Genomic DNA, 27,213 nt, shown 5'->3' on the forward strand with positions numbered 1-27,213 from the left:
AATTTATACATTTATTGTAGTTTAGAATTATTTGTATTTTACAATCTAATTGCCAGTCCAAATTTTTTTCACGGTTCATTACACTGCAATGGAAGCCAGTGACATGACTTGCCACAAAACAATATTTCAAGATCTTTATACAACTTAAAAAGGATAAAGGGAAACCAAGAAAAGTTTACTTGCCACATGAGTATTATACTCACTGTCACTTCTTAAACGTTGACTTCACTAGATTTTAACTCGGCATTACAAAATATAATATGTTTAAGTTAATTACAAAATAAAAGTGTTTGCTGTTATTGAAAGTTGCAGAAAAAAAATACTCCTAGTCCACGTTGATGATGGTCTTCAAATTAAAAACCGTCACACAATGTTCCAGGCAAAGTATTCCAAATTCTTCAAGGCACTGTCTCCATCAAGTGCAGTACGTACTTCGGCAAAAGAAAAATCTATAAATGAATACAAGACATAGATAGTATTAAATAACTGCTGCTAGTAATACAGTAATATCTTAGTACTAAACAATGCATAAATTCTTTTCAACAATAGTAAGCAAATTTTAATTTAGTGGGCTTCAGGAAACTACTCTACTGGCTATATATATATATGGCATACATACACACACACACACACACACACACACACACACACACACACACATATATATATATATATATATATATATATATATATATATATATATATATATATATAGACACACACATACACATATATATATATACACATACATATATATACATACACACATATACACATACATATATATACATACACACATATACACATACATATATATACATACACACATATACACATACATATATATACATACACACATATACACATATATATATATATATAAAATAAGCCTAAGTGAATTAAATTTAGAAAAATTATATAAATGCACACACACATTAATATTTGAAAAGAAACCCTCTTTCTACAACTGTATTCATCATACACTGGAAAGAGTAATACATGGATGGAAAGATGTATCACTAGGGCCATGCAATTTTCGCGATCGCGAAAAAACGACGAAAAACGCGAAATATTCATTAAATCTGATTTTCCCACGAAATTCGCCTTTTTTTGACAATTCACGATAAAACACGCGAAAAACGCAAAAAATATTTATTAACTCCTTTGTTCAACACAACAGAGACAGTGCCAACTTACTACGAAAATAATATGCAATACGTTTTATAACTGTAAACACGGCAAGAAATTTCAACAATCCTTAAAAATCTGACGTGAGTAGAGTATTAAACTTGTATTCTCATACATTCATGCGGTAAGGGATGTAGATTGGAATCCAAACGGTATTTTTTTCCCCCGTAGCAACGTTACCAATTTATAATATATTTTTTCTAACCTCAGATAACTTGTCGTATATATAAAGCTGTCGGAAAAAAATTAAATAGAACCATCCGTCGAAACGATCGTGATAATATATTTTATTAACGAAGTCACGCGCCATCTGCTTTGTTGATACTGCAAATTTGACCAAAGAGTCACAGACTCTTTCTATGCATAGATGTGTCTATCCAGATGTAGAAAGCCGTCACCCGAACAGTTCCGAAGTTTTCCGATCGCAAGTAAAAAAGCACCATAATTAAAGGATTAAAATATTTTTATTTTACGGTCATTAAGTATTTTAAATAACGCCAACCTAACCTAAGATAACGTTTAACTTCGGAAGATTTCAGGTTGTGCTTGTGGTTTTTATTTGAACTGTACGTTATCCATCCAATACAGCACAATGTTTTTAAAAGGCAATATCGCCACTATTCCAAAATGGCGCAGTTCTGAAAATGTTCAGTATTTACAATGAATGCAACACATTAGGTCCTGAAATTAAAAAAAAAAATTTCTTGGAAGTAATTAATTGTTGGTTAGTTCAACATGCCAAAAACGTGTAAAGGAATTTAAAAGTGATGGCTTTATTATTTTTGATGAAGGAAGTAAAATTATGATGTGCAAGTATTGCACAAGTATTGTATATAGTGTGGAGTGGCTGCGAAAAGACTTGATTCCTGTAACTGCAGTCTGATACTTCAGGCCAACCATTTCAAGCATACAACATTGTTCTACATTTTAAATAAATTATCAATATAAATATACCTATGTATATATTTTTAAAATTTATTGCAAGGTATATGCATTAAGGGGCCTCCCTAGTAGCTTCAGAAGTTAGCGGAACACTATTTATTTTAAATAATGATGGGACTTTATTGATCGACACTACGAATCGTCTGTATACTTTTACATTTATGTTTTTTCTATCAAAATATGAAATAAAAAATCACCAACTTGTCCAACTTTGGGGCCATTTTATACTGCTTAGGAGAATGACAGAAAAAAAGTACAAGTCTAGAAAAAAATATAATTTTTTTCTGAAGAAATTCATGTATTTAAAACATATAGTCATCGCTTTGAATTCTGAGATATCTTTTCCGCAATTTCTGCAAATCCTGAAAGTTTTCCACCGTCTCTTGCTGCCGCGGCGAAGCCAGCTCGCAGCTCACAGCTCAGGTAGCGTGATGGGGGAACCCGGGCCCGGAGGGGAGGCAGGCTACCTGTGTGTGCGTGCGTGAGAGGGAGACAACCCACAACCGCAACGGTAAGATAATCCCGTGACCGAAAGAAATTCCTCTATGTAACGTGGCTTCATTGAGATGAAAGCATAGCTCACGTTGATGAAATACTTATTAATTAAAAAATATAAATGTTATTTTATGCTTCAATTTCTGTTAGTGTCGTACACAGATTTAAAATGTAATGCAGAGTTCCTTAGTTTTATGTATATTGAAATTTGCTCATGTGTAGAGTAGTTATTAAAAGCATAAAAAACATATATGACGAATTGTTGTGTATTATTTCCATTAGGCGTAACCATGAAAATAGATAAGATTTTATCATTATGTGAAACCTACATTTGAAATATTGGCGTTTAAATATTTATAAAAGCGTGTGAACTCTTAAAGCGCTATTCATCTATTTAGGAAGTAGGTAGTTTCTTTGATTTTAGAAGGGTTTTTTTAACAAACAACTAAATTAATTCAAAAATTTGAACTACTGCAAGCAAAAAATACTTTATTCAATTTTTATTTTAAAATTAGCCTTATATTCTACCTTGCTTACACTTTATTATCGAAAAGGATTTTTTTTTGACAGAGATGAATACCGTAAATTAATACACAAAACATACATGTTTTCGTATGATACAATAACAGCTAATGACAGTGACGAAACCAAAATTATTTTGATAGTTTGTATAGAAAATCCCCAACAGTAGTGGTGATATATTTAGGGATTTCGTTGTAGATGGGTACTATTTCACAATAAAAAGGAGTTATCGTCAATTATCAAAGCAGCCATATTTCGTATCTTCTTTGACAGCCTAAATACAGCACCAAATGATGTACTTGGCTAAAAATTAATTCCAGCTGCATGTGTACATTCCGGGAGGAGGGGAGAATCTCAGGGTGGCCCGAACCTCCCTGAAATAAAAAAAGCCCATCGGAGGGGGCCCACTTGGATTTGCAAAATCTTCACGTTATCGCGCGGGCCTTATGGGAATCCTACAGATTTTCGCCCATGATTCCAGCTATACATTTCACTGACACCTTGAGCACAACAGTCAGTGCACACTGAGTTCTTACATACCACCCGCACTTGTCTTCGATAAAATCTGAACTCAGGTGGATTCAGCATGACTGACTAAGCCTGCAGTCTGAATCCACCTGTAGGCCGCTGTTGCAACAGCTAAGAAATTTACACTGCTCGTAAACAGTCTGTATGTAACTCGGAACGGGATTCCAGTTCATTCGTGTATATTTATTCATCATATTATGCAACGTTAAAGTCATTAAAAAATATTTAAAAAAATAAAATGCTAAACATGTAAAAAGTGCCAGAAAATAATAATATGCTGTAATATTTAGTGTAACTAAATACGACGTGAACCCTAGAATACAAAGTTGACGATGTGTCGTTGGTGGGAACACTTGTTTGTTCCTGACATTTTTTTTCTCTACAGAATTTTAAAGTGAGTTTGACATGCACTTTTTCTTCAGGAAGTAAGTTAAAAATTTGTTTGTCGTTATTGCGATTTCAAAAGTTGATTTGTGTCTAAGAGTAAAAATATTTAATATTATTTTCATCATTTTATTCCCAGTTTTATTACTCAATCTATTAGTAGGACGTGATTTCTCGTCGCGGTGCGGAAGACTTTTATGAATGAAAGCATAATGTTCGTGCAAAACCATTCATCACACAAATGTCAGTTCTAAAGTATAATGTTGTAAAAAAATTTTTAATTATAATAATTTTTACAATTTTTTTCCTGAAAACACAAGCTAACGCATCAATTTTTGGTGACAATTTTTTGTAATGTATGTAAATCTATTAATTATGTAGAACATAATTAAAAAATAAAAATAAATGTTTTAAACAGAATTGACGATTGTTTGCATTTAATGGATATGGACTGGATCGCAACACTAATTTAATGTTTCAAGTTAATAAACACTGTCAGGAAGCAAGCAAGGCAATATGAGAACATTATCTTTTGGTTGAATGTAGCGAAAGGGAAAAACAGTCACCTTTCTTGCCACGATCTTGTTCGCAGATAACGCAGGTATAAGTAGTAAATGGACTCCACACAATGACAACCCTCCCATTATTCCGCCCCCCTCGCTGAACCGCCCTCTTCCTACTCCGCCCCGGCGCAGGCGACAGGCTCAGGTATATCGCCCCGCCCAACCACTGGCAGTAGCACGTGGCCAGTGACCCAACGCGCTAAACATTTTTACTAGGGAGGCCCCTTAAGTGGCTTGCATATAAATGCATTATATATTATATGCTAAGTTAATTAGTTTTAATATGCTATTCTAAAGTTAATAAAGTGTATATATGCATATTTGTATAGGAAATTCAATGGCAAAATAATTTTAAAAAATAATATTATTTGCTGGTAATTTTTTTTGCCGATTTTTAACACCGCTTTTCAGTTTTTTTAACGAATTTTTATACCGCTTTTACCTGTTTATAATGACGAAATACCTCATTTTTATTCACCACTTTCAGGTGGCCCTATGTATCACTACTTCATAGTATATTAAATGCCAGCCATCTATGGTGATAAAGTTAATACTGTAATTATTTTAAGTGCCACAGAGTGCTCCTCTTTAATATTCAGAGACATGACGGAATCCTACATTTGAGCGGCATCAACTGATAATATTCCATCATGCTAAATTGATGTCTCAAAGGAAAATGAGCAGGCTTATTTATGAACCAATGAGCATTATATGTGTACAACCACCCCTCAAAGTAATGCTCTAATTCGTTCCAGGAAAACAGAGAGCTAATAAAATACACTTTCCTCATAACAGAGTATGTTAATCAAAATAATTTGTTTTCCAATCAGTTAAGTGTGCCTGCTGACTACCATTTTAAACAAGACACTGCTCCCATTTAAAATTGATTTACACTTCAAATATATGTCGAAATCCATTTGAAGTAAATTTAAATCAATTTTGAATTATATTTTGAGACTGAACAACCTAAAACTAATTTATAAAACACATGTACTAACCTTTTTTCACCTAATATAGCTTGGGCATAGCATTCATAAGAAGGCACTAACATCATTTCAGAATATAGATATTTTCGTTTCGAAGCAAATTTTTATAAATATTCCTGAATTCGAATCGAATATCGAATACTAGGCCAAATCAAAGAATTTCTTAAATGCAAACACCAAACAATGGAACGATCTTATTTATAATAAACGTACAAATCTTAAAACCTACAAGCTAGGTTGAATATAAAAAATAAATGTAATTCACAGATGCACAAAATTTATGCACATTTAAATGTAAGAAATTTAAAATTTTAAAGTACATAATAAAGTACAAGTTTGGTGACAGAAAATATTTTTCAAAACTTATTTAAATTGTCATGCAAAAATGTTAGTTCCTGCACATGTGGTGTCAGGGATTGACGACGTGCTGTCACCACATTTCCGGAGGAATATCAACTACAAATAATGTAAACTGCTAAAAATCTTTCACACACGTTTGCTAATACATAACTTAACTTAACCATCAACGCAACATTATCCATTAACTTAGGCCTTTTGAACCATTGCTAAAAACTTAGTCACGTAACATTTGCTATTTGTAAACAACTACATACATAAATACTGTATGGTAGTTTTTATACGGCCGGCTGAACTTTCTACGTTGTTATCGTATAATAATAATAATAATAATATTGAACAAGAACGATTGAAGGTAAATATAAACTATTTTTTTTACTTTCGGCCTTCAGCTTACGCGCACAGCCGTTTAGAGACACTCCTACTTATTGTTTATTACATTCCTTCCAACGTAAAAAAAATATATTTACTCTTTGCATAAAAGCAGGCTCGGCCTAAGAAGTGTAGAAAGTGTGTGGGTGAAAAACGGAGTGGTTGTATGGTCGCCATCTTTGTTTACGATTATTCACGAAACTCATTTTTTTCTACTGTGCCATCCATGGAATATTTTCCCCATTTATTTTATAAATGAATTTTATTCAATAATCTTATTTCATCGGATTCAGTGCCGTAACTGCTGTTTTATAAGTCCGTTGGTGATATTGTATCACGTTAAATCATTATTGACGTAATTTATGCATGGAAAAAGAGCTGTTGTGGGAGGAAATTAAGACTAATACCGAAGTTGGGAATGAATCTGGCACGTTTCTAAACATGAAAATAATTAATTGGGAGTTGCAATTTGCCATTTTCTCAGCAAAATACGATACTGACAATTATTTTACTCTAAGCCAATGTAAGTTGAACAAAGTATAACGAACATACAGTGAAACCCCTTATTTACATTACCGTTATTTACGTTTTCCCGTTATTTGCACTATATTCTTCAGGTCCCGTTTTGTTCCCATTTAATCCAATACAATACTTTCACGCGAATTACGTCTCAAAAATCGAATCCATCCCGCTATTTACGTCACGTAACAACCATAGTAGGCCTAAAAAAATTGTTAAAAACGTAACTTTTATAGTCGGCAGTGAACATTTTAAATCGCAAAATAAACATATTTTATAACATGAAAAGTTGCTTTTATTTCAAAACATATAATAATTTAAGCCTAGGCATGTAAAAGTCCGAGTAATTATAGCAGGAAACAATCTATAATGCAATCGGGAAAAAAGTAAACTCACGAATGTATAAACGTTCTGATACTATATTTTGTCACAACTTAGCCGAAATACTGGTACGAGACATAAACTTCACTAGATAAAATGAGCGGAGTCTTGGTAACTGTTTTAAACGTATTTTATAATTTCGGAAATATTGTACAGTTGACGCATATTTTTTAAACTAACCATTTATTTCTGAGGATCGTAAATAATTAATTTTTGGTATCAAGACATCAAGATGAACGTAAATTTGAACACGTCACGGCAGCGAGAAAACTGGTGCGTATACCAATAAACTGGTACACAGGAGGTGGAGCTTATATTTTTTTCCGCTAAGCTCGCATCTATTGGCTGGCTGCTGATGGAACGTCACGAGTCTGGGCGGAGTGTTGAGTGAGTTATACTGCGCATGCGCAGCTCAGAGAACAGACGCCGCGCCGTAACAACAGCTGATCGAGTACAATGACCTTTCTCCGCGCACAGCGCACTATTGACAATAAATTTCCAATTTGCTGCCCTTTTTTTTTTTTTAATTTTTTTTTTACTGTGGTGCAATGCGTATGTGTAATGTAGCCCGTATTTGTTATGAACGCTGCAGGATGCGAATGTATTTTAATTAACTTTAACGTATTTCTTACTTTTCCCTTTATTTACACTTTCCCGCTTTTTAAACTTTTTTACGTTGTCCCCATGAAAAGTGCAAATAGGGGTTTTGCTGTATTTGTATTATGGTTGAGGTTAAAGATCAGGCATATAGGCTTAGGCTAAGCATGTGTGTGTTCTCATTATGCTAAGTTAACTCCAAGTTGATGTTATTGATCGTAGGCATTCTTTAACTTTTAGGCAATGTATGTATGATAAAAGATTAGCTTAAAAACTCTTGAAATGTTTTTTTCTATTTTTCAAACTTTGAATAATTTCATTTTTTCAAGTACGAATTCTCATATAACAAATGTTCGACTCAAATTCAAACTTTCCAAGCTTTGCCCACCCCTACAAAATATTAATGTTATTAATAAAGGAGATATATTTAAGTTCTAATAAGAATGACAAAAGCATAAACCTAATGTTTTCTAAATGTGTGTCTGCCATGATTTGCCACAAGTTTATCCTAGTAGGTGCGAAGCAAACTAGCCCTGAAAGTTTCTAGCTTTACCTTCCCGAGCTCCTGCTGACATGCGGGATGGCGTAAAATAAACGTTGGCTGAACACCGAACCCATGGCATCATCGGAGATAAATACCCAATGAAAGAAGTGCATAGTTATTATGGAAAGAGTAAAATATTGTCGGTTAATTCTTCAGATTATTAATTTGTTGCATTGAATTTAATGATATTTAATGCCATTGTGCATGCACAGAAATAAAAACTTGTGTAAGAGTAAACAGTGCTACTTCGAATACATGGCAGAGTTACGTCAAAGCATGCCATAATTTATTTCAAAACTGTGCTAATTCAACAGCGTAGCTTTGAGGGGCGAGTGTAAAGTAAATCCCTGTTTAGAAATTTTCCAGATACTTAAGTTAAAATTTTGATATGTCAAGTGCTACATTTTTAAAACTTACGTTATTATGCGCGAAATTTTCTTAAATGGGTTTTACTAGGTTTTGACAAGAAAGGCAGGCTCAGGTTAGTTAAAAAAAAAAATCTCACTGCTTTGGGAGAAAGCAACATCCAATGATTAGTGCTCTTAGACAAGCATCAGAACTCTTTCAGAGGTGTGGGTTTGTATTTTGTCAAAGAACACATTAATTAGATGTCTTAGTGGAATCACATCTTTAATTCAGACCAGAAGAGAGGAAAATTAATGTTTTCGACTGATGGCAAGCAATGTGTTGTAGAAGCCAAGTGAAGGGCTAGAAAACAACTGTACTGCCAACAGTCATAAATGGTGGGGGCAGCATATATAATCTGGGGCAGCAGTCTTCATGTGGAGTCAGAAATAACCCGAATTGATTACATTATGAAGAAAAATAAGACTATAGCTGCATTTTAAAAGAAAATCTGCTGTAAAATGCAGACAAAATGGGCAGTGACCCAAAGCACAAATCTTTTATTGTGAAGTCGGCTGTTGTAAAACTGTCCCAAAGTGATTGAAACCCCTCCCCAAAGCCCAACTGCCAATCTATTCGGAAAAAATATATGGGCTGAAATGAAAATAAGAGTGCGCAGTACACCAGTGAGTTCCAAGAGAGAGCTAGAAAGAATGCAACATGGAGACATATTCAGGCTGATGATTCAAACATGCCGAAGCACTTGAAAGAGATCAAATGCAGAAAGGGATATGCTACAAGGTACTAGGAGTTGACTGTTTTTATATTCTTATAAGGACATGTCTGGACATTTGAGTTGCCTAAGATACTTAGTGGTTCTCATAAAAATTCGAGTTTTTTAATGTAACTTTCAAAAAGAGAAAAATGTATATTATTTTACGTGTGTTAATTTTTTGTTTGTAAACAGAGATATTAATAAAACTATTCAAAATAGTTTAGTATGACACACAGTAAATAATAGAGTCACTATTGTAAAAAGTGGTTTACTTAAAATAGGGCTAGGCCAATCCCAATAACCAATGTATGAGCCTATATTAACAGTATTGGTATCGGAAGCATCTGAGAAAATTTCAGATGTGTGACACCAATACCCCCACTCAGCACAAAATTGCCATTCAGCCTTCTCAAACAGTTCAGGAAACAAAAAGACCTAAAAACACACAAACCTCTGAAATATCTATCCCAAAGCTGAATTCTTGCACAGTGGTATTGGCCCGGCCCAAATTCAAACTACAGACAGTGACATGATACAATTTTGACTTTTTGTTTGCTAGAATTCTTCGATAACTACAAAAAAAAAGTTTTTGTTATGCACAAATTTCCACAGATACTAGATTATCTTAACAACTCAACTTATTTTATTTACTGTAAACATGGGTAGGGTGTTTGGCTAACAGAAAAGTGATGGCATACAGCTGCAGTGTTTGTGTGCATTTCTCGTGCCAGCTGTGCCTAGAACCTCTCCTAACACACTTAAAACATCTCACCTGATGCAGACGAAAAATACTTCAAGTTCTTGCAGCGCAGAGAGACAGCTTTGCTGGTCTCCTCGGTCAGTCCGTGGCAGCCACTCACGTGCAGCTCGGTGAGCTGGGATCCACGCGTCTCCAAGTACGGCACCATCCCCTCGTCGGTGACCTGTCAGCCACGCGGTGAACAACATTCACCTGTCTAGCGTCACCAAGGGGGAGGGATGGAAGCAACGCATGCCATCTTGAATTCAACAGTTCTTGGGCAAAAACAATTTATTGGTTTTATTAAATATTTACCTTCGTTAGGCTCGGAGCACATATTCAAAGAGATTTCTGAGTTGGATTTTTATGACTCATTTCATAGCTGCTACTATCTATATACAGGGGCAACTCTTCTGTGGGTAAATATTTTTTTTTTTCCACTGGGAGAAATACCAGTTCTATTAGCTATTTAAACCATTCATATTTAAATAGTGAGGGAACCTATTTCTCTACATTAAGCCAAGGAAAATTAAAATTGCAAGTAGGTAATACATATACTTACAGATTTGGTATTTTAATTTATATCTCTTTTATGTTTTGAAAGAAAATAAAAAGTTACTTTTCCATTGATAGTCATATCCCTATTTAAAAAAAATAATGTTTCCAGACATACTCATATTAAAATAAATGTGTTCATACAGTATTAAATGCTCAGGAGTTTCCTTACATGATGTCACCACTGATATAGTTTGGTTAAATAGGCACAATCCTTCAATAGCAGAACTTTTGAAGGAAAGCAAAGGAAAAATAATAAAAATAAAAAAAGGGGAAGGGGATATTGAGCTGAAACACTTTATCACAAGAACCAAATAAAAAATACATAAAAGAAAAAAAATTGTATTAAAACTTAAAAATCTTGAATTATGAAATAAAGTAAATTTGCTGTTATACTAGCTAATTTCAAACTTGAGTAGTAATTGATTAGTTAATTTTATAAATTATTAGTACAATTCATCTCATAACACCAGAAATACACAACACTACACTCACAAAAAAAAAAAAACAGTAATGGAAAATATTATGTATGTACTTCTAGTATATTGCAGTTAATTCTGCTTTTTTATTTTTGTTACTGTATCGCAGTGACAGGCACTGCACTTGGAATGTGATAACTACCTTTGTGTGTGAGATATTCAAAGCATACAGAAGCCTCAAACTCTTCACAGCTTCCAACGACGCATTGCTGATCCTGCTGCAGCCGGCCACATCGAGCAGTGCGAGGAGAGGGCAGTTGGAGGTCACCGTCTCAATCACATCGTCCGTCACTGACTGAAGTTTGGTCAACACCAAACTTCTGAGTTTGTGAAGTGTTGTGAATGCGCTGGCAAGCACTGTTCAAAGAGCACAAGTTTTATTTAACTACATTTATGTATCTAGTGATTATTAATTCTTATTCTATTTGATGGAGAAAAAAAAAAGATATACCACTTCTAACACAACTGAACAAATTTTTATTTAGTAAAAAAATTAATTTTGTAATTTTTAACTTAGAATAAATTTAGGTCAAGGCAAATAAAGACAATTCTTATATTTGACAGCAATATGAAATCCTTGTAATAGTCTATAAATCTATCTAGGAAACAGCCAAAACGAGTTACGTATATATATAGGATTTCTCTTCAAAAGTTTGACTGAAAAAGTGTAGGTAAAGATTCTTGAAAAAGACACTAAAACAAATCGACTATTTTACGCTTGGATGCCCACTTATGTTGTCGAGTACGGCCCACAGACAGGCTGACAGAGTTGCGGGCAGAGTTATTTCCCAAGGATCATGCGACTGGTGTCTTGGCTCGAACACACTGCAGCAGCGAACGTGCCATTACCTACTGAGCTGAGCTCCGGACCGACCGCGCCGACGCTCGCTCCCAGGCACAGGTCCTCCAGCTCCGGACACAGTCTCACGGTCCCCAGCATCTCGTTGGTGACGCAGCCGCCCAGGTCCAACCTTGTCACTTTAGGGTGCACCAGGTACGGGAAATTCTCGTCGGTAATTTTATCCCGCAACATGACTCGCTTCAGGATTTCGTCTTTCACCACATGAGGCAAGTCCTTTGTTACTTTGTACCACATGTCAATGTAGCGCACCACTTTGCTGAGACACCTGAAAACAAAATGTTCTACGATCGCAGTGGCACTTCAAATAGACTTCATATCCTCCAAAAGATGTTGGACAGACACACATAAATTTGGTGGAAAAGGTAGTACCTCTAACAAACAATCACGCCAAAAATAAAATTGCTTACTGGTAAAAAAAAAAACTTGCAATATAACAATTGTGTTTAAAAACAATATAATGACATTAATTAGAAATTTAGGGTAAACGTTGTTTAAATGAACAACTTATTTTCTGGGAATTTAATAAAGATTTGTTTAAAATGAGTTTGTCTTTAAGATCCTTATTATGCTTAATATACAGATATGGAAAATTATAAAATAACCAGTAGATAATGCAAAAATCCACTTCCACTACGAAAAACCGATTCACAGGTAGCAGCCAGCAATGAAACAAAAGATACGTACCTACTTGAAAGATACTGAAAACAGCCAACTTGCTGGATGTATAAATAAACAGTTTTTTGGAAGCATGACTGATAATTATAAGTGGTAACAAGCCTGAACGAATGTGCTATAATCTTGAAAGTTACCAAACTCTTTTGTTACCTACATTATTGCATCTTGCATCCTGTATCTTGTAAAATTTATAAACAAGTATTCTAAGAGTTTTATGATTATTGTGAAGTTTATAACCCTGGCATGTTAGTGGTGGTGGTTTTTTTTTTTTACTTTACTTTACTTTACTTTACTTTACTTTACTTTACTTTCTCACACCTATCCTAATTATTTTCAAGCAGCAAAGATTAATGCTGTAGTTTCAAGGCACTTGCAAACAAGAGAGTAAAAATATATTCCAATTTTTTTTTTTAATTTGTCACATTTTTTAATCTTTCTCCAAGAGAGAGTTATGATATTTAAAGTCCACTTAACTGTTTTAATGACTGATTCAGTTAGATTTTCAAATTACAAATACTGTGATTTAGTGAGAATAGTCATTTTGGGCTAGATTAGCTATATTTTAAATGCTTTAAAACAGAGTGGTCAGTTGGTTAGGTTAAGTTAGCTACTTTAGGCCGGCTTGCACTGTTGTGACTTGAGATAAGGTAAAGTATTTCACCATTTGTTTAGCCTTCAAAGCTTTTGCTTGGATTTTACTTATCTGATTCTGCAAGCGGCCCTTAAAATAGGTACTTTAAAACAGTCTGGATGGTTGGTTAGAAATTACCAATTTAAAACTAATTTAAATAAACCAAGTAATCATTCTCCCTATTTTACTCTCTGTATTTAAACTGTAGATGAACAAGTCACTCATTTATAATGTAACTAACATAACCTAACAAACTGGTTCCACAATTTTACACTATTTTTAATGTACCTAACCTAACCAACCATTAATAACATTTTGCAATCTTTTTTTAATGTAGCTAACATTACTTAATCACTCATTCACAAGTTTTTACAGTATTTTTAATGAAACTAACCTTACTATTCGTTAAACTACATGTAAACTACTTCAAGTATCACAAAACCCTATTAGAGAATGATGCAAACACATGTCTGAAACTGCAAAAAAAAAATTAGAACTTCAGAATTTTTATTTTTCTCATATGCAAAAGCCTTGCAACTTCAGTTTTACCTAAGAATATGATATTCACAGTGTTGAATATTCAAAAACAAGAAGTTCGCACATTGTGAATTATTGTTAAGTCGAGGTGAGTTATTTAATTTATTTGTATTTCATTGTACTTTTTGTTTAATTTAATTGTATGCGGTTAAATTTTTGCACACGTAGCTGATTCTTGCAAAAACAGTTTACACATTTTTTTTGCAGAATTCTATATTTAGAAAACCTGTCTAATCTACATTCACAAAAATTATTGATGGTTATAGTTTTAATGAAACTAACCTAAACTCACCAAACATTAAAAATTGTAAATTATCTGTTAATATTCCAATGTGATTTTACAAAATAATCAGAAAACCTGCCAGGAAGTAAAAAAAAAAAATCAGATATTTTATTGCCTTTTTTTTATGCAAAGTAAAACAATGAAAATAAAGTTAGCAGTTAAATGTATTTGTGAAATGAAAATCTACAGTTGCCAAAATATTTTTTTTTTCATTTTAAAGATATGCACTATAAGATCAGGGCCATATTTGGGCTCTATAGACCCCTAGGCTGAGCCTGTGGTGCAGGCCCTTGTAGATGAGATTTTTTTAAATTAATCGGAAAAATCACATTTAAGAGCCGACTCAGGCTGCCAGGAGAATATGTACCTTCATTGTTTTATGAAGCAGCAGATGAACTTGCCTTGGAGTTCATATACATCCAACGTGACTTACCTGCAACCTCATATTTTTATTCTTTCTATTTTGCATTCTTTCGTTTAGCACTTTTGCTTTTAAATTCATTTTCCTTTATATGGAAAAAAGTTTGTGTTTCAATACGTTCCATAATAATAAATTACACGAAAAATTAAAAAAAAAAAAAATACTACATATTACAGTGATAGCTTTTCTTTGTTATGAAAATGATTTAGTAACAACACTGAACTGTTGGACAAAACATTACAATAAAAGTAATAAAACAAATAATAAATTATGATTTCAATAACCAAAAAATGCAATACAGAAAGATTAATAGAAGAATATAAATTACTCATCCACGCATTTCAACAGCAAGACTGTAACACATTCCTATTTTAGTTTTTTTTCTGACACCGCTCTTTTTCCACTACTTCTTTTGCACACCATGCCAAGTGATCAAGATTAATGAATGCTGACTCAACTCATATCGACTGTCCACTCAGCCAAATTAGCCAACACAATATAACTGCATAAATGTCTTTTATAATTAAAGGAGGGCCCGCACCACAGTACTTATATAGACATTTGTTTTTAATCTATCCTAATTTAATTTTCAAACATTTTATGGTGTGGGCTGCGTTGTAGTTGAGGCATGTATGTTACAACCTAGGTAGCCTATGCTGGTAATACTCGGATATCACGACTTTTTAGAATGGAAAGAAAAAAATTTAAAAACATGGTTTTCACACACTACACACATCCCTAAATTTACTCCGAATGGATGTCTTCGTATGTCCTGATAGTTTGTGAAAAATTAATTTTTTATCTTACATTATAGTAGGTACCTGTGCTTTTACGTTACCGCCGCAATTCAATGTTTACCCGCCAAACATAAGTATATATATTTTCCATATACTTGAGATGTTCCTGAATTAACCTTGAAAGGAAGGTTTCTTAATTCCTACTGGGTTGTTAAAAAATAACAGTTCACAGCTTACATTAAAATACGTAATGTATTCATGCAATCGCCGACATTCATTGTATGTTTACCCATACAAGTTTTAAAATTTTTTTTGGAGAACTTTAGTCAATGCAGATGTTGTAATAATTTAATTTGTTTAAATAAAGTCTGTATTGCAATTGTAAAAATTTTTAATGCATATATTTCATGTTTGTTTTATTAGAATAAATACTTAGTTGTATTAAAAAATGTTTGTTTTGTTACATTGCATTTTAAGTAGGTACCCTACGTACTATTTTGAGTCACGTAACAGACGAGTCAAATGGGAGGCAAAAATTTGAATACCATTGTTAACATTTTCATTTTCTGTGAGAAATACGTGCTGTGCACTAAATTTTGCAGTATTTCAAATTAATTCATTGATTACAGCTATTGTATATTCTGCGTTTGATATGGCTGGTGTTTCATGTATCACGGTTTATCCCTGAATCCTGAAGGCTAGATCCTAATGACATGATCCTGTTGGTTTTATCCTGTGGTACATGATGCTTGCTGTTTTAATTCAGTACATCAAAAGATCCTGATGGCACAATCCTGTTGGCTTGATTCTGTGGTACACGATGCTTGCTGTTTTAGTTCAGATGTCAGAAGACCCTTCACATGAAAGAAGTTGTGAAGAAAGAAAGATTTATGATAGTACATAGTTTGTAAAAAAAAAATTTTTTTTATTCGACTTACGATCACAATTAATTATTATATGACAAAATTTATAAGTACAGGAATACATTTAAAAAAAAAAAAACAGAAAAATTAGTGTATTTTTAATTCTTAGTTGGCCACAGTTGTGCTAAACATAGCGATAGGCCTACATGATCGCGGGTAGAATGGAGACGGCAGTGTGAAAACACAGGTATTGTAATAAAAACTTTAAACTGTTATTTTTCACCGACCACTAGGAATTAAGAAACAAACCCATCAGGGTAAATTTAGTGATGTTAGATCTTGATGTAAGCTGTGGTATAGCTAAATAAACATGCTGTCATGTAACAATCTCTAGCTCAATAAAAACAAACAAACATGAATCAATCATAATCAATCTTCAGCCAAACATGGTACAGCTTTAAATTGATGTCAAAATTCAAATTGGTGAAATAACCATTCAGACAAACGAAATTCTTTGTAAACAACACTATATAAGCTAATATTGCTCACATGTAAAACAACGGATCCACTTGATAGCTTTGCATTGTTACTTCGTTTCAATACTACACTCATAACAAAGAGAAATTAGGTAAGTTATTCTTCTATGTTCATTGCGTGTATAACCTACCATGATACAAGGACGATATAGATACCATAACAATTAAATAATTTTAAATTTGAATTTGTTATTGTTTACAGATGAGAGCGAGTCCAGTCCATAGATTCTGTATGATTGCAGATGATACTTCCATAATACTGTGTGATAGGAATATAGAGATACTCCATTCTAATGTAAATATTACTCTACAAGAGATGGATAACTGGTTTAGAATTAATAAATTAACAATTAATATACATAAATATTTACTGGTTTTTTTATAATACTCGAAAAAAGAATCCTTATTTTTCAGCAGCAAAATTAATAAATAAACTTCCTAAAGATCTTCAATTATCTTTTAAAATAAATAAATTTCCAGTTTTCAAAGAAAGTTTAAAACAATTTCTTATTAAGAAAGTCTATTACAGTGTGGATGAATACCTAATATCTTCTCATAATTGTGATTAATGTATAGATGCTTATTAATTGTCTTGTCAATTTTATTATTTTATTGTGTATTTTTGTTTTATATTTATTAGCTTTTACATAATATGTCCTTTTTATACTTTTTGTAATGTTTATTATATTGTTTGTTATGATTTTTAACATTTATAATATTGAAATCAATTGACAACTCCTATTTCACCTTGTGAGTGTATAAAACAGGAAGATAATAAATAAATTTAAAAAAAAATGAATTCACTCATTGCCATTCGCACATACGTAGTTCATTCAATCTGAGTGTCGTTCCGTCCTCTATCTAGTTGGATTTACAAAATGTTAAGGAGGAATTCATCTATAAGTGGGGTACTTATGCATTTTTAGGGTAAATATGTAGTTGAGCGATATGTGTTAAAGAAAAAATGTTAAATTCCAAAAACTTAAGGAGACCTGTGCAATCATTCGACATTCGCAATTTTTTATTTTGCCGTGGGTTCGTGAATGCCTAATTAATAAAAATGGTCGATTATGTTAGGTCAGTTACATTATAAATACTTTCAAACTAAGCGGACATTAAAATTAATATGAATTAATTTTAATGGTTGTTAAGTTTTAAAGTATTTATAATATAACTGACCTGACATAACAAACCGGGACAATGGATAAACAGTAGGAACTCATAAATTTTTTTTTTACTCATTATTTGTGCAACAATATCCAAATAACAAATAAAACATTAAAATTTGAAACGATAAAAAAATCATACTCTTAAACAGGAAATAATGGTGAATGCCGCAAGAAAAAAATTTTCATACTCATAAATAAGAAACAATGTTACTAGACGCATGCATGCACAGGTATTGTGATGAAAATTTAAAAAATTAGATATCTCCTAAAGTATTTGGAATTTATTATCTCCGCCGGGTTTAATGAAAAGAGGAAGTTAAAGAGCATAGAATAAAAGTATTTTCGGAATTTTAAATTTGTTTTTAACAAATATCGCCCAACTACATATTTACATTTTTAGTGTTTGAGAATACTACTGACGCCGTACGTCTGTGCCTTAATTAAAGCCTGGGTCCCACCATATTGCAACCCTACCACACTCGGAACGAGCTGCCGCAACAACCATCTGAATCTCGGCCAGTACTCTACTAAAAAATGACATCCATGAGACAGACAGTTAGTACCTACAGCCGCCTATAGATGGCAGTTACAAAAAGGCTCCCACAGCTGGCTCTCCGATGCGGACGTGTCCTCGGTCAGCTACTCTGGGCATAACAGTCCTCTCCCGCTTCATAGTGTAAGGCTGCTCTCCCACAGTGCTGGCGCTGAGCAACCAAACTCCGAATACACAGTAGAGTGGCCGAGCGATGACCGTCACATCTTCACAACTCTGCATTACAATGAAATAAGCTTCAGAAATCTGCAGGTCAATGAATTCACGAAAACAACTTGCTGCCAAATGAGCAATTCGGCTTTCACGGCGCTCATTAGACAGTTCATCCAGCTAGTGCGTCTCACTGAAGAGATCACTAGTGCCCTTAACGTACAAGACTATGTTGTTGCAACATTCCTAGACGTAGAGAAAGCCTTTGACAGAGTGTTTCATGCAGGGCTTCTCTATAAACTATAGCAAGCTCATTTCCCTGACTGCTATGTCAAGCTAATCACATCCTACCTAGCAGGCAGAACCTTCAGAGTGTCAACTAAAGGGGCAACGTCAGACCTAAAGCAGATTAGAGCAGGAGTGCCACAGGGCAGCATCCTAGGCCCTCTTCTGTTCAATGTATATGTGCGAGACAAGAGTCTAGCGGCAGCAATGCTACTTCCTGCAACTGGCTGCAAATGCCACACCGCTCATGCTCGTTCCGGGGCCGGCGGCGCGATCCCGCAACTGGAAGCCTTCTTTTCACTAACGAGAGAGCAAAACGTCCGATCGTGCATCTTCGTTTTTTTTTTTTTTTTCATTGTAAATAAATATGGAGGTGTTGTTAAAAGGAAAGACCATAAACAAGGCAACGGTATTTGTAATTGTTTTTAGAGGAAAATACCTAATTGAAGAAACGTACTTCGTGGATTTGTATATTTTTCATACCGTATAAAATCTAGGAAGTCTTTGTCTTACACAAATATTCTCGAGACGCCTCATATTCCCTTGCGATTTTACGCAACTTGTAATTTTCAGGTAAGGACATGATAACTAATGGTCAATTAGGTTAGGTAAGCTACATTATAAATACTTTAAAAACATCGTGGACGGTTGATTTGGTTATAGGATAGCTACATTAAAGATACTATGAAATCATGTAAACTGTTTCCTGGCGCTGGATAGCTACATATTAAAAAGTTATTTGCTAAGCAACCATAAAATGATTTTACAGTATTTTTTAATGTAGCTATACTTACCTAATATAACCAACCATCCACTAAACAGTCTGTGTGGATTTTTTATACTGGAGAGAAAAACGCGCGCGTAAAAATAAAAATAAAACATCCAGGGGGTAGGCGCTCCCGATCGGCCAACTTAAGAAAGGCTCGGCATTTGCAGCCAGTTGCAGGAAGTAGCGTTGCTGCCGCTAGACTCTTGTGCGAGACATGCCACGTCCCGCACATCGACTCGTCAAGTTAGGCTGCTATGTGGACGATACTGTCCTATATAGCAGATCACATAACCTACAGCTGGCCACGACCATGCTGCAAGTTGCGCTCACTGATTTGATTTTTTTTCCTAACCTAACTAAAACTAAGTGTATTTGGGAGGGGTCCGGGTTAGGGAGGGACCTAAGTGCATCTCAGGCCGAAGCCTATACGCCTTAGTCATGCTGGGATTAGCCATGCAGGGAGAGGGTCGTATGCATTGTGTGCTAGGAGGGGATTGGCCAGCCATGGCAGCGATTGGCGCCATGACTAACTCCCCTCACTCTTAACTCTAAACTACTAGATAAGTTGGGCCCAGGTAAAACCTGCATAGACACAGGGAAAACCCTGGGCACTTTTATGCGGGATGCCAAATGTCATGCATTAATTTCAGGCAGGTTCAATACGGGAGAAAGAAGGATGGTTCAGGAAGAAGAGTTGGTCAGAGCAGAAAGAGTCTACCATGCGGGGTTTGGGCGCTTGGACTTAAATGTCCGCATTGTTTGCTGTTCTGCAGTTCTGGATCTTCTGACCAGGGACGCAAGCTGAGATAGAACAGTGGTGCACGACGTGGCGCATTAAAGTGAACAAAACGAAGTCAGAAGAATTGTGTTCACTCATAAACACCTCCCACCTGCAGACCATAGGCCGCAACTGAGTTTGTTTAATGATAACATTCCGCACAAAGATGTGGTTAAATACCTAGGCGTTCACATGGATAGGAAAAAACATGGCGCTACCACATAGACATCAAGCAGGCATAAGCTCAGGTTAGACTGTGCTTCTTGTACCCAGTTATGAGTAGGCGATGCGGCGGTAGAGTTAAAACTGGCCTACTGCTCTACAAAGCCCTCATACGACCAATGAACACGTATGCAGCCCCTGTATGGGCCACTGCAGCAAAGACTCATTTACTAAAACTACAGCGAATTCAGAATACAAGTATTCGAATACCTACAGACACCCCAGTGTACTGCCCTGTTGAAGCATTGCGTCGTGAAACCGGGTCGGAAACTTTGCAAGACTTCTACATCAAAACTACTCAGACCTTTTACGATAAATGCGTAAATATTCTAAATCCACACATTTCCTCGCTCGGCAACTATGACCCGGACGTGGAACAGAAGTACAAACGCCCGAAGTCACTCCTGGCACACCGGCCGCCGTAGTGGCGCGTGATTGGCTGAGCAGTCTGCCGGCCAATCGCAGTGTGCGGTGCGTGACCCCATTCCAACAAAACTAGATCCGCCTCCACGCGGAGCTCTCTCCTACACATCGGTAAACTTACACGATGATATGCCTGCTTGGTCAGCCGGGTATGTGCGGCCTTGGAGCTATACACTACACTCACACAACGAAATTAATTAGGCCATCTTTGCGCACACTCCACACGCCTCTAAATACAGACATCACGACACCCTAATGCATCAGTTAGCCAACTAACTGAGGGGAAAAGGTGACCTCCCCCCGCCTGACACCTACACTATTAAAAATAGAGCCAAGCAACATGCGACAGCTATTTTACTTCTTCTGGACCGTGAGCCACCTTCAATCTTAAAATCGCACACATCGCGCCCCGCCGTCGTTTCCAATGATTCGAACAAAGTGACGGGGTTGCACTATTTATATTGGCGACCACATAGCGAGTTATGGGAACGTAAGAGTTCCCGGTATCGCTGTCACACGCTCCCGGCCGAGCATATGAGGAAACGGTGGCGGAGCTCAGTCGCCCCCTAGCCCTGTGTGCATGCACACGAACCAGACCCACGCCAGTCCGCAAAAGAATTGTTACGGACTGGCGGAAACAAATCTGCCTATGTGCTTCTCAAAGGGAAATGCAGTGTGCGTCTAATTGTACTACAAAATGACATTCACACCACACATATGTATGCTGGCAGTTCATTTAGTTTAAGTTATATTTCTATTAAAATTAATTGTATTTATTTTAAGGCCCCCTCCAACACCAGCGTCCCTAATATTTTCACACAACCGTATCCTACGATTGCGTAGAAGCTGAGGTAAGGTCCTCACGATGAAGGACTGGACAATTTCCCTAACCGACTTCGGTCAACCTGAGGCTCTGTTCACTCCCGAGTGTGGAGCCGATGCACCAGCTCGCGAAAAAGCACGATTAAATTAAAGCTACCAAACTAAAAACATTTTAATATTTATTTTTATGTTAATATAATGTTTCTTTACATTTTGTTTAAATTCAACAGCGTACACGAATTTTTCCCCTTCTTAACTTAGTTTAGGCTGGCTGGCAGCCTGGTGGGAAACGACAAAGTCACCCCCGAAACAACCAGTGCCACCAAACCAAATGCGGACAAAATGTCCAAGCTCCCGCCCATTAGCACAGTAGTCTTTATACTCTGTCCAACTCTTCTTCCCGAACCATCCTTATTTTTCCTGTAACCAACCTGCTTGTAATTAATGCATGAAATTTTGCATCTCGCATGTCAGTACCCAGGGTTTTCCCTGTGTCTATGCAGGTTTTACCTGGGCTCAACTTATTTAGTTTTTAATCTAGAATAGTCAGTGAGGGGAGTTAGTCATGGCTAAAACGTTGCCATGGCTGCCCAATCCCCTCCTAGCACATTATGCATGCTTCCTCTCCTGCATGGTTCATAACCTGCATGCTTAGAGTGTATAGACTTCGGCCTGAGATGAACTCCCTACCCAGACCGCTCCCAAATACACTTAATTATTAGTAAGGTTAGGAAAAAAAGTCAATGAATAACTCCTACTAGTGCATCTGAGTATCATTCGTATGTTTTATGACATCGTACCAACCGGAGGCCATTAAGCCCGGCCTCGACCCGCCAGTATTGGCTCCCGCTGGTGGAACGCACCCCTCGCAAACTTAACCCGGGTGAAATGCGGAGTAGATACGCAAGTACTCCCAGTGTATAAATTTTGTCACGGAACTGCACCTGATGCAAACAACCGATAATAATTCACGGAGTAAGCTCATCAAGCCATCCCCTTACAATAACACGTGATAAGAAATGTGCGTCGTAGAGCACGAGTGTTAGACCCCTCCGGGCACAGTGTTTAATGAATGCCATTAATTCTCATCGCGGCCTAGAGCCTTAATTTAAGTAAGAAACAAGGTGCTGAAGCAATACCCAGAACAAACCCACAAACATAAACATAACTAGTGCTTTTTACCAACTAGTCAGTAGTCTTTAAGTTGACTCGTCTTGTAAATAATATTTTTTCGATTTCTTAAACTAAAGCTTTAATCAATATTTCATAATACATCTAATGTCAGCATTAATATTCAAACAAGGGTCATGTACAATTAAAAAGTAAGTTTTCAATTAAAAACCAAATAACAGTAATTTTTCTTCACTCGTGGTTTGGCGCGCGGCAGAACTGTTTATCCCCCCCCCTCCTCTTCCATGTGGCAGCCCCCTCCAGCAGTCCAGATCAGCTCGCGGCCCGGGGTGGATGTGTCCGTGTGTTCTTTCCGTGGGGAACCTTCCATTTAGTAACTAATCGATACTTCACTCTAGTAAATAAAGTCATGAACCAAATACTTTGTAACGTCAATTCCCCACGCGACTACGGGTCGGTTTTTACGGTGCAGGGCTAAACCCGGCCATCGTAATTCCTGCCTTAAGGCCACGGGCCACAGGGCCGCCTTAAGGTCAGTCACTTTACGGACCTGGCCGACTCCAGGACAACCAACGAACTCCCTCCTCTAATGGACTGCCTTAGGGTGAGACAATCATAATTAATCAAGAGTAGTGTCGTGTAATATAGTGTATCAATTATGTCCAAATTATCAACCAAGAGTAGTGTTGTGCAATATCGTGTACCCAAATATGTCCATTAATAAATATGTGTACCACACGTTTTCAGTTCCAGTGCGTGTATGCTGAACAGGGAGTGTCACTATTGTTTACTAGCAGTTAATACCACCCTTAAGATACAGCCACCGAGTCTAAGGAAGCACACTGGGGCCGATCGACCCACGCCATTGGTTATACATACGAACTAATCAGGTGCCCTCCCGGAAAAACACACCATGAAGAACCACCAGCCCCTTAGACTCGCCTTGGGACTCGAACCCGAGACCCAGGCCGACGGCAGTTAGTAATGGCATTGCGGGCTATCACACTGGAGGAAGGGGGGCGGGAAAGGTGGGGGAGATTTCTGAATGATTACGTGGTAACTAAATTGTTGCACCATTTAGGGCTAGATCCAAAACATTGGGTGAAGTGTAGTGTTTGAATTGGGGACAGTTTTAATTTATTAATTTTATTAAATTGACTGTTTTTAAACGATGCAGATTATAATTAATTTGTTATTAACCAACATGAGACGTTATCAAGAACCATTACCGCAATGTTTTGGAGGTAACAATATAGCAATTGCGAAGTTAAACAGTAACTTCAGTTATTTCTCAGCATGCCATCTCCTGAGAATTAATATCTTCATTTCCCAAAGTCCCCTTATCTGTAGCACTTCCCTGTCTCGTATTTCATGTGATGAGGTCACGCCCCAAGCAATCAGTTTCTATGCTCTGTGAGCAGTGTTGACAAATCCAATAAACCCATCACTGGGCGCAATATCAAAAGTGGCTAGAAAGACGTTAAAACTGATTCTAAAACCGGCATATCTAGGATTTCATTCTGGCAGTCTGAAAAAATTAGGAGAGGCATGTGAAAAAAATTAATAAATTTTGTTTTAGTAAGTGCCATCACCCGAACTTAGTGTAAGGCCCAGGCGGTACCTGATGGGCGCTATGGGCGTCGCGATGCTGTTGTTGTCCAGAGGGGCGCCAGGCTAGCGGGCTGCTAGGCCGTTGATGTCGGGTCGTGGGTACTCTGCCCCCGCGTGCCCCGCCAGGTACACGGCTTGAAAGCTAACCTGAACGGTTTTCTCTTGGCTGTGAAGGCCGCTCGGCCGTGTGGAGGACGGTAGACTATGGAAATGATACACAAGTTTGTGAGAATTACGTTTAATTTAAGAGCTACACCAGGGATCCGCGGGGGGTACACGGTACGCTCTACACGTTCGCTCCACAGTTCAGTCCCGCTAAAAAACTCCCACGAACACTTGGCAGCATCTAGCGATTACACAATTACAGTCACAAAACGATAAAAAAAAAAAACACAACACTACGCGACACTGAAATGGTTACCGCGGCAGTCTCGTGGGACGTCGGTCGATGCTCGCTGGAGACGGACAGCGCCGAAAGTTAACGTGTGCAGGGGGGGGGGGCCCTCGATGAGCGGGCTCCTAAATTCGAAAGAAACACTTACGTGAGTGCAGCCGGCAGGCATATGCACGGCGTCCTTAAATAAAAAGCTCTCGCTGGAGTGTGCCAGTACTGTAAGTTCCGTGATCCGATATGCAGCGAGGTATCACAATGAAGACGGTCGGGATAGGCCCGGTTCCGCAAAATACGTGCCGAGTCGACGTGGGCAGCAGTGAATTAATAAAAGGATTTGTTATGAAAATATAGTGCAGAATAAAAATGATCAATGAAACTAACTTGAATGCTGCCCACGGGCACACATCTGTTCCCGGCGTGGACTGTTTGGGGACTGCCGAAAGATGGCCGCTTCGCAAGGGAGGCAACTTTCACCTCCTTTGTGAGTCGGCGCCAAAAACTTATAATAAATTAATTTGTTATATGATGAGTAAAAAACATACTCCAGGTGCTTGATTAAAACTTTGCACCTGGTAAATAGTTGCCTAAGGCTTAACAGTTGTTTTAATTGATTTACTAATTTAAAAAGCGGCACCAAGTTGGCGACTGTAAATTTAAGTATAAATTGTCTCAACGTGCACTGTTTGGGTTTGAATTCCCTTAGTTTGGCTAGACCACTATCACAGGCCAATTAATCAAGGCCAGTAGCCACTGTGGCTAGTAACAAGGTTTGCTGTCTGTTCCGTGCATGCTGCGCACGCACGGAGTCTCTACGATGCACTTGCTCACTGCATGTGATTAATTAACTTTGTCTTGCCTCGTTTGGGAATTGTTTTCCGTAGTCGAGCCCCCAGGGTTTCGTGTCCTAATGTTTAATTCAGTTAATTGAGGTCACGCCCGGGGCGCTCGCTTGACTCAATCCGGCTGGGCAAGGGGCGCGCTCCGAAAATGGAATACGGTACTGGCGGTGCGGAGCACGGGCTTAACGGCCAGGGTCGGTACGACATCATTAGTGATTAAATTATGATTAAATAACACATAATGTGCAACATACATGTTAAAATGCTTATGTTTAATAAAGTATATAATCATCATTGTAATAATCACATAAATTGTTGTTTAAATCACAACTGTCAAAAAATACTAGATACATGCAATTAACAAAAGGTAACAATAATTTAAATCAGACTAAATAATGTATGTAATTTATTCATCATCGTCACTTACCTAATAAATCAAATAATTATTCGGTCTCATGTTCATCTGGCACAGCCACAGTTGAAATATAGTGTTGAACATCGCTTAAAAGCTGATGTTGCAGTTCAACAGTTGTTTTTTTTTTGCGAAATAATAACATTTGTTCATTCCAATGAGTTGCAGCACTTCCGACGGAATTTGTTTTTTTAATGTTCCTTGAATTGAACACTCGTTCGACTTCGGCATTTGAATGTGGCAACGATAGAATAGTAATTGCCAGTTGTGAAATTAAAAAAAAAATTCTCTCCTGCAGCATTTTTATGCTGCAAAAACCTCACTTCAAAATTGAATAGGTAGTGTTGGTACTGTTATTCCACATAATAAAGTTGGTATTCTTGCAGCATACCGTCTATGAAATCGCTACTAAAACAAAATTCTTTGGCTACATCGGCTGAACCCTTGAAAGTGAAAAATGTAGCTTTAATTTTCCCCACGGATCTAGATTCCTGTGTACAGCTGGTTCAATTGAAAGCCGATGGGTTTCACAGACTTTCAAAATTTTTAGTGCCTTTTCCCCGCAATTTATCGTCTCATAAATCTATGTCTTTCGGGAGAAATTGAAAACCAATTGAAGGTTTCCCGTACCAGAAACTCTATGTTTCTAGATATGGTATTTACTGAGGTATGAGAAACGGCAAGTTTTAGAGAATGACATACGCAACGTAACAATACCAAATTTTTAGAACCATATACTCTCTTGAGTAGTTCGAAAATACCATTATTTACTCCGACCACTACAGAATCATTATCTGTTATAATCATAGATAAGGGAATCGTTATATCTCACAAACGGT

General features: G+C 36.6%; 1 protein-coding gene across 3 annotated transcripts; it reads right to left on the reverse strand.

The window, feature by feature from the left end:
* LOC134533992 (protein AMN1 homolog) lies at positions 1 to 26,709 on the reverse strand. 3 transcript variants are annotated; one of them, XM_063371872.1, is made up of 5 exons: positions 26,390 to 26,709; positions 12,121 to 12,398; positions 11,414 to 11,628; positions 10,271 to 10,421; positions 1 to 449 (listed from the first exon to the last, which is right to left on the reverse strand). In XM_063371872.1, the coding sequence occupies exons 2-5, from the start codon at positions 12,365 to 12,367 to the stop codon at positions 364 to 366; spliced, it is 699 nt and encodes a 232-aa protein (XP_063227942.1). In that variant the 5' UTR covers positions 12,368 to 12,398; positions 26,390 to 26,709; the 3' UTR covers positions 1 to 363. The 3 variants fall into 3 exon arrangements, with proteins under 3 accessions (XP_063227942.1, XP_063227943.1, XP_063227941.1); XM_063371873.1 differs by lacking the exon at positions 26,390 to 26,709 and adding an exon at positions 16,948 to 17,130; XM_063371871.1 differs by lacking the exon at positions 26,390 to 26,709 and adding an exon at positions 16,830 to 17,130.
* Positions 26,710 to 27,213: the final 504 nt, after the last annotated feature.

This window comes from Bacillus rossius, chromosome 7 (genome assembly GCF_032445375.1).
Source record: "Bacillus rossius redtenbacheri isolate Brsri chromosome 7, Brsri_v3, whole genome shotgun sequence".
NCBI lineage: Eukaryota > Metazoa > Arthropoda > Insecta > Phasmatodea > Bacillidae > Bacillus > Bacillus rossius.